The sequence below is a fragment of the Salvelinus fontinalis genome, chromosome 4 (assembly GCF_029448725.1).
Source record: "Salvelinus fontinalis isolate EN_2023a chromosome 4, ASM2944872v1, whole genome shotgun sequence".
In the NCBI taxonomy this organism is placed as follows: Eukaryota; Metazoa; Chordata; class Actinopteri; order Salmoniformes; family Salmonidae; genus Salvelinus; species Salvelinus fontinalis.
Window position 1 is genome coordinate 21,330,257 of NC_074668.1, and position 8,939 is coordinate 21,339,195.

At 42.8% G+C, this 8,939-nt stretch overlaps 1 protein-coding gene across 1 annotated transcript; it reads left to right on the forward strand.

Moving 5' to 3' along the window:
* The first annotated feature begins 2,421 nt into the window (after positions 1-2,421).
* LOC129853327 (frizzled-10-like) lies at positions 2,422-5,974 on the forward strand. Its single transcript, XM_055919230.1, has 2 exons — positions 2,422-3,256; positions 3,522-5,974. Exons 1-2 carry the CDS (start codon positions 3,245-3,247, stop codon positions 5,274-5,276), a joined length of 1,767 nt encoding a protein of 588 aa, XP_055775205.1. The 5' UTR covers positions 2,422-3,244; the 3' UTR covers positions 5,277-5,974.
* The last annotated feature ends 2,965 nt before the right edge of the window (positions 5,975-8,939 follow it).

Consider the following 8,939-nt stretch of genomic DNA (forward strand, 5'->3'; position numbering starts at 1 on the left):
TAGATTCACGTGTTAAGAAGAGGAGGACGTGTCCAGATCTGAGACACAGGCAAATGTAGTAACCGTAGTTAGACGAGTATAAACAGCTAACCTGCAGGTGACACATAAGAAAGAGGGTATTATGTGTCCATAATGAAGTGTATTCATAACCTGTATTTATGTTCCTGCTCCGTCCAGACATTGCGCACCAACAGCTGAAATGCCACCATTGAGATATGCAGTGCTAAACCATTTAGGCACGCTGGTGCCATGTTTCTCATCTTGCCCGAACACACTTTTTTTAAAGCACTGTTTACTTGTGATCTGGATTTCACCCGAAGTGGAAACCATGGGCAGACGAGGGTATAAATCTCCCAACTAAAGACTTTCACAAGGTAATGTGAGTTGAGCTATGAGGGATCTGGTGTCACAGACACTCTGGAGGGGCCCTCCATATCCTTCTCTCTCTGTCATGCCACCCTGCTGCAGAGGCCCTCGCCTCAACCATGGATCCATGCTGCTAGACTGCATGTGGTTCACTTTGAGGTCCATATCACCGCAGTAGTAACCACTCTCCCAAACTAGCAGCACTGTCATAGTAGAATAGTCATAATCAGCGAGAGACACTAAGGAAATCTAAAATGTCTTCAAGGGTATATCCAACGGACATGGTTTCTCTATCATGTACAGTTACATGCCATAGGGGATTGCATGTAGTGATTGTAGTGGGTGTGAGAACAGGTGCTGAGATAATGCTAAGCTAATACTGTTCCATCCAGGCTCATAATAGCCCCCCCTTTATTACCACAGACAGAGATGAGTAGCCTACATTGACTTCATAATCAGTTAATTAAAAAAAAGAGACATCGAAACTGAACTGAACACAACGAAATCTCTTCTGAGATAACTTTAACAGGAGACATCATTAAAGCCTCACCAGACAGACTCTTCCCATCACTGCCTGTCTGTGGGAACAGACAAAGAGACAAATAACAGCCACCCTGCGCTAATCATTGGCACCATGACACTACCAGAAGATAACTGCTGGGGTTAGGCCTGAACTGTGGTATGCACTGACAGCTCCTAGTGGTAACCCAGGCCTCTCCTCAGTGCCAAGATCAGATGCAGATGATGAATCAACTCCAACAAGACTGAAATTACTTTGTATCAGTGTTTCTCCTTCAGGCGCTTTCCTTTCGTCATAATCCACCCATTTACAATTGAGAACTAAGATGTTCTCATAGGTCATTATAGAATGGTTATAACCGATTTTCAGACATCCTCTTTTATTGAAAGAATAAACCGTATCATTTTTTGAAATAAATGTGCAAACAATCAGTTTTATTATGATAGGATTTTCTTACAGAAAGAAGACTGATTTAAAATCAATCATGATGTAAAAGCTCTAGGCCTATATATGGGGCAGCTGGTAGCCTAGTGGTTAGAGCGTTGGACTAGTAACCGAAAGGTTACAAGATTGAATCTATGAGCTGGTAAAAATCTGTAGTGCTGCCCCTGAACAAGGCAGTTAACCCACTGTTTCTAGGCTGTCATTGAAAATAAGAATTTGTTCTTAACTGACTTGCCTAGTTAAATAAAGGTTAAAAAAATTATGTTCATTATAGACACGGGAGAAAAGCTTGAAACATGCTAGCATTTGTGTAAAGAAAAATAACTATAGGTCCAACTGTGTGATAATGGCTTTGAAAGTATCTTATAAAATGTTTTATTGTGAAAAGTGTCCGGTAAAATGTATGAGGGCTGGAAATGAAGTGTTGTAAATGACTGAATAGTAAAAAAGGTTCCTACTTGGTTAGGAGGGAACAGGTGTGTTTAATGGAAGGTGGTGAGCAGCTTTTTGACTAGATTGGTCAAGTGGAAATATTACTGCAATTTGTGTGTCTGTCTCTTTTAAATGGACATACATGTGCAGACATTAAAGGCAGCAAAGATCCCCGAGGACTAATGTGAATACTTACATGTATGCCTGAAGGTGGCTATATGGATAAATTCTAAATAGATGTCTGAGTCACTAAAAGTCTACTTAATGCTAAACATGGAGTTCATTCTAAGTACCTCCTGAGCATGCTCCTCCTGAGCATAAGTCCCTTGTATATTGAATATGGATTTGACTGTAGTTCAAATTCCACACAAAACAATGTAACCTGTTCCTGAAAGAATTACGAATGGGCTATTCGGTGATGAAATGGGGATCTCCGTAGCCTACATCAGGTCATAGCCTATAATTATGTTGGAAATAGAAGGAAAACATTATTCACATTGTTTCGGCTAGTGGTTGCTTTAGTTGTTTTTTAACTTGTTGCTTTTTGTCAACACGTTAACGCACTCACAACGTCTCACAAAAGAGTTAAGGGGAATTGAGAGAGAAAAACTCTTATCTCAGCCTCATTCTATTTTCCCACAATGCACGGACCGTGAAAATTGTCAGTTGTGGCAAAGAAAAGAACACATCTATCTCGATTGGAAAGATACAGAAAGCCAGATGGTTTGTCTTTGGGTGTGTTTGGTGTCTGCATATACCTGCGCTGAAACGTGCTAAATTCGGACACTTTTCTATTTAAAGTTTTAGTCGGAAAATGGGGCAAATGGCCAATGAGTAGTTTGCTGCGAACAAGCTCTAAAATGCTGTGATGGTTGGTCTACTCTACAGGCTGTTCCGCACCATTTGAAAAAAATCACCGTGTCAGTTTCATCTTTCTTATGCAAAGTAGCTGTCTTTGAAGGCGGATCTTTTGGCAGGTTAGCCCAGGACAGTGGCAACGACAAGCTCAAACGAGAAATGCCACCAACCAGTCCAAACTGAATAGGTCTGTCTCTGGAGTGGTTAGTCAGGAATAGACCTCAACTCTGTTTTAGTTAATAAGGTTACTACACCGTTTGCGTGGATTTATCGTACGCACTTAGGCTACTCAAACGCGGTGCAAGAGGAGGAGTAATTTAGTTGAGTTGGTAAATGACAGACTGGTTCCATTCGTGCTGCAGGACCCGATTTTAATGTCTATGTGCAGGACAGAGACTGGAGGATTCTGTCCTGACGTTGTTGAAACCGAGGAGTACTGTCCCTTAACGCACTTTTAGAAGCGCTGGAACGTTTGTTTGGATCGGAAAACGTTTATCCAATCAGAAAAAGAACCAAGGCAGACAAAACAATAAATTGTGCAACGGACTAGGCACAACTACCGTAAATGCATTTAATCTCTTAACATGTTGGATTTTTCTGGAACAAATTGATACACTTCAAAGCATGGACATTATGGTAAGCGACCATTATTTTAAAAGACAACGATTTACACTTTTTTGGAATTGTCTCTGGAGTTAAATTGTAATCAAAGGAATTAGACTACACGTAAAAAGGGGAAACAATGGTTTTTTCATAGACAATTGTGAGTTTTCATCCACAGTTTTGCACATTCATTAAAAAAATATGCTACACAAAGCTTTTTAGTAGGCCTTTCCTGTATAGACGCAACTTCTGCTTTATCGTAAGTGACATTTTATCTTAAATTGTTTGCCACTAAAAGGTTCAAAGAGGAGAGACTATGCATTCCACTGCTAAACTGAGCCTCGTCAATGTGCTGCTGGTCTGTCTGAGTGGTGGCTGCTCAGCCATTAGCTCCATAGACCCTGACCGGCCGGGTGAAGGGAGATGTCAACAGATTGTCATCCCCCTATGTAAGGACATTGGCTACAACATGACAAGGATGCCCAATCTGATGGGCCATGAGGACCAGAATGAGGCAGCCATCAAGCTACATGAGTTTGCCCCTCTCATAGGGTTTGGATGCCACACTCACCTCAAGTTTTTTCTCTGTTCGCTGTATGCACCTATGTGCACAGAGCAGGTATCCACCCCAATCCCTGCTTGCAGAGTGATGTGTGAGCAGGCCAGGCAAAAGTGCTCCCCTATCATGGAGCAGTTCAACTTCCGCTGGCCTGACTCCCTGGACTGCTCCAGACTACCTACTAAAAATGACCCCAACAACCTCTGCATGGAGGCCCCCAACAACGGCTCAGACGAGCCCCCCAAAGGCTCCCACACCCAGCGTCCTGACTTCAGGCTTCAGCGGCCCATGAAGGAGACGGAGAGCAAGGAGACCTGCAGTAACCCAGGCAAGTTCCACTATGTGCAGAAGAGTGAGTCCTGCGCCCCCAAGTGCTACCCCAAAGTGGATGTGTACTGGAGTCAGGGAGATAAGCAGTTCTCTCTGGTGTGGATGGCTATCTGGTCCATCCTCTGCTTCATCTCCAGCTCATTCACTGTCCTCACCTTCCTCATTGACCCCCAGCGATTTAAATACCCCGAGAGGCCTATCATCTTCCTTTCCATGTCCTACTGTGTCTACTCTGTGGGCTACCTCATCCGTCTGTTTGTGGGGGCAGACAGTATCGCCTGTGACCGGGACAGTGGGGTCCAGTACATCATCCAGGAGGGACTGGAAAGCACGGGCTGCACCATCGTCTTCCTCATCCTCTACTACTTCGGCATGGCCAGCTCCCTCTGGTGGGTCATCCTCACACTCACCTGGTTCCTGGCTGCAGGGAAGAAGTGGGGCCACGAGGCCATCGAGGCCAACAGCAGCTACTTCCACCTGGCGGCCTGGGCCATCCCGGCCATCAAGACCATCATGATCCTGGTGATGAGGAAGGTGGCGGGGGACGAGCTGACGGGGGTGTGCTACGTGGGCAGCATGGACGTGAAAGCTCTCACAGGCTTCGTGCTCATCCCACTCTCCTGCTACCTCATCATCGGCACCTCCTTTCTGCTGTCAGGCTTCGTGGCCCTGTTCCACATTCGCAAGATCATGAAGACGGAGGGGGAGAACACGGATAAACTGGAGAAGCTGATGGTACGGATCGGAGTGTTCTCGGTCCTCTACACTGTACCTGCCACCTGCGTTATCGCCTGCTACTTCTACGAGAGGCTCAACATGGACTACTGGAGGAGCCTGGCCGTGGAGCAGAAGTGTGTTGACAGCAGCAGGAACAATGCAGAGTCTGAGGAGTGTGGTATGAAGAGCTCCATCCCGGCTGTGGAGATCTTCATGGTTAAGATCTTCATGCTGTTAGTGGTGGGCATCACGAGTGGCATGTGGATCTGGACCTCAAAAACACTGCAGTCGTGGCAGAATGTGTTTAGCAGGAAGCTGAAGAAGAGGACTAGGAGGAAGGCTGCCCGTGTGTTCACAAGCAGTGGGCCTTACATCAAGCCTCACCCAGCACTCAAAGCGCACAACACAAAGTATGAGCCTACCAGGCCCCCTCCTACATGCGTATGAGCTGGCGCTCTCACAGACAGTCTGCGAAACCAAAATCCTTCTAAAGCCCTTACCTAAAACAGACTTTTTAATCAGAGTGCCAACAAGAGACAACAATGTTCATATTTATTCTAAGTGTTTTTTTGTTATCTTGATCCATCTCAAGCTACAAGGACAGCCTTTGTTTAAAATATCTGCTACTCCTGGAACCACTTATCCATTTAAGAACATGATAGAGGGAAAAAACTTTTTGTTTCTAAGACAAAGAAATGGGAATAAACCATTTCGATGTGCAATAGATGTTTTCCTTAGTGACAAAAAAGACAGTACTGTAGAAACAGATGAAGACAATGAAGAGACTCTGACAAAGGCAGTGAATGGTCTGGGAGATCGAGACCCTTTAGTGTTGCGTTGTGTGGCTTTTTAATGGAAATCAAGGCAGTGTCACATGTTTGGACTGAAGTGAGAAAGCAGCTGTTGAAAGGGGCTCAGGATTGCATGGAAGGTAGTGTGACGCAAAATCATGCCACAAATAAATCAACAAGCACTGGACATCGCAAAAGTTACTATTTGTACAGACAGTTTTCCTGTTGTTGTATCTTTGCTGTTTTATAGCACAAGGGAGCATTTGTATATATTTCTTGAAGTTCATATTTTATAAAAAATAATAATAAAACATTCCAGTTTTAAATGTCCTAAACTGGAACTGTATATTATAACTGTGTGGATTTTATATGTCATGTGAATGAGTTCACAATGGGTTTTACAAAAAGCACATTTCTCAATGACATTATTACATTGGACATTTGAAGATAGTCATCACTAACCATTGATGTGAATATTTCAATCATCCACTGTAGTCTGAGCATGTGTGTGTGTGTGTGTGTGTGTGTGTGTGAGCGCGTGGAGCCGTGCACACACTTGACTTACAGTATCTCTCTTTTGAGAGGTTTATGCTTTTAATTACATAGACACATTGGTGTTTGATGTTAGCCTTATGAATACTCAGACTTCTGTTGATACCTGATAGAATGGAGTGCGCTCTCAATGAAGTACATACAGGATGAAGAAACAATGGCATCTGTACACGTCTGTTTTAATTGTTGAAAAGGAAAGCATCATGGGTAATCCAGAGCCCGCTCCCTCCATAGCGCATTTATTAGAGATACAAAAAAAAGTTTGATGACATCAAAGAGATTATGAACAAAGCACTTTTATATTATTGTAGAGTCAACCATTTTTAAAGCGAGGCTTTCATATTCCATTCCTATTAAAATGTTTCTGTTCACTTCCATGTTTCATACATAAGCTATAAGGAAACAAAGGCTTTTAAGTTTGTTTTGTTTTTGGTTCACAGTTTTTCCGTTTATTTGTAACATATGAAATCAGACCATTTTTATCTAGAGCCTTCGATTTATTTCATCGCAAGAAAAAAGGTGCTAAACTCGAAGAATAGATAAAAAGTGCCTGATTTCATGTTAGAAATAAACGGAGAAACTGTGAACCAAAAACAAAACAAACGTAATATGCAAATAAGGGTCTGATATGATCATCTCACAAATAACCTCTCACTCAAATAACTCAATCAAGTCAGGCTTTGATTATGTTTCTGAAATAATCAGTCCACTGCTTTTAATGTTTTCTCTCGAATTACAGTTCTGCTCTGACTTCTTTAGGCCTACAGATGAACATCTATGCAGTTAAGTTCAGATAACACAGATAATGATTTTGTTTTTGTGCTTTTTTGTCAGGCCACTGATTCAGTCACGTGTGTTTTCATGCGTGTGTGTTTTAGGGATGGGGATTATGCAATAATCCTACAGTCATTCAGGACAGGATTAGGCAGTTTGAAGGGTCTGGCTTTGAGAAGAGGATAACTGCAAACAAAATAAACAATATCTGTCATCTACCCTCCTCTTATCACCCAGGCATAGTGATATTTCTAAAGACACATCTGGCCTGGATTTCAGGCTATCGTTTTGACTGAGACTAGTTTTCAATAGCATGGTAGGCTATTGACAAACTAATATATTTGTTAGCGTAATTTGGGTGGGGGTTAAATGCTCTCACACTGTAAACAATTATGTTAACAGGCCGTCATTGTAAATAGGAATTTGTTCTTGCCTGGTTGACTTGCCTGGTTAAATAAAGGTTAAGTAAAATTCAGGCCACATCCCCTTCAAACTACAAGTCCATTTTGGAGCGGAAACCCCACTAATATGAGCCCAGCTACCCTCTGGGTTTTGTCTTTAGGATCTGGAGAGGTTACAGCACAAGACCAAGTGTGTACAAGGTCATTCTAATGTGAGGGTACTTTTTAGCCTATTAGACTTGAATACTCAACTACCAGCACTGAATTGCCCAATTTCATTAGGTCATACCATAAGAGACCATTTCAGAAAACACCAACAAACAAGGATCATTGTGCACCTTCATTTTAACTTTAAGGTTTTGTGGTTTTAATATGCATGAGAAGATCTCCCAGACCCAGGTATAATAATGTTGCAGGTTGAGTGTAAATATGTGCTCTCCCCTGAGGGCATTCAAGTTCCAGCATCAGCCCAACCCGTTTTCACAGTGAAAAGCACATGACTCACTGGCTGAATCAAATTCAAGCAGTGTCTATTGATACTCTGTGTTATGAAAAAGGTGAGTGTTTTCGAGGGCTTCAACAGAGGCCACCTGGATAACAGCCCCCAAGGTGTCTGGGAAAGCTGTAAATATGACAGTTACCAACCTCTTCCTCTGGAGTGTATGCTTCTAAGTTACTTCAGTGTTTCCATTTGAAAAGAAAATAGTATGTGAGCAAGGCCACAGTAGTCAGCCCAAAATGTTTTGGAATAAACTACACATGCTTCTGAATTTCTCTGAGGTAGAGTTCTTGTTTTCAAGACACTGTATCACAGATGATTAGACCTGCTATTCCTCATTGCTGGCATTGTTTTCCCCTAACAGTGCAAAGGCTTTATAGGTCTGGAGCTATGATTGAATCAACCAAGTGGCTCATTAGATAGTGTGTGTGTCATATGGCCCCTCTCATAGCCCAGTTGTTGTCCCTAGTGATGGTGTGGTAGACAACATGTTTTGTTTGTCCCAGTGGGGAATCTGGCAGCCGGCATGTGACTGGGGCTAAGGGTCTTCAGATCACCATATCTCAAAGAATGACCATGGCCCCAATCTGAAAGGCCTCACTCACCCCCCACAGCCCCTATCACACTCACTCTCTCATTCTCTCACCCTTCGCTTCCTCGCAACTTTTCCTCTCAACAACTCTCCTGTTAAAACGACACTCACATACTGTAGTTCTCTACAGCAGCAGTCTTTTGGGGGAAGTGTACAGTGTTTGACAAAAGAGACCGGAGCTTCTGCTTGTGATCAGCTCACCCACTGGGCACAAACTGTTTGAATCAACGTTGTTTCAACCTAATTTGTCAACGTATTGTGACTTTAAACCTACGTGGAAAATACATTGGATTTGAAAAAGTAATCAATGTTGTTTGGAGGTTGAATTTTAAACCACGGGATTATGTCATCATGGTAACCACATTTCAACATAGATTCCAAGAACACAGGATGAGATGTTACTATCCTTTGTGCAAGCACTTCCAAGAGTTCATGAACAGTGAGACTGGTGAAATTTGGGGAGCGCATCGTCAGTAGTGTACTTTTGGTTCCTAGGGTGTT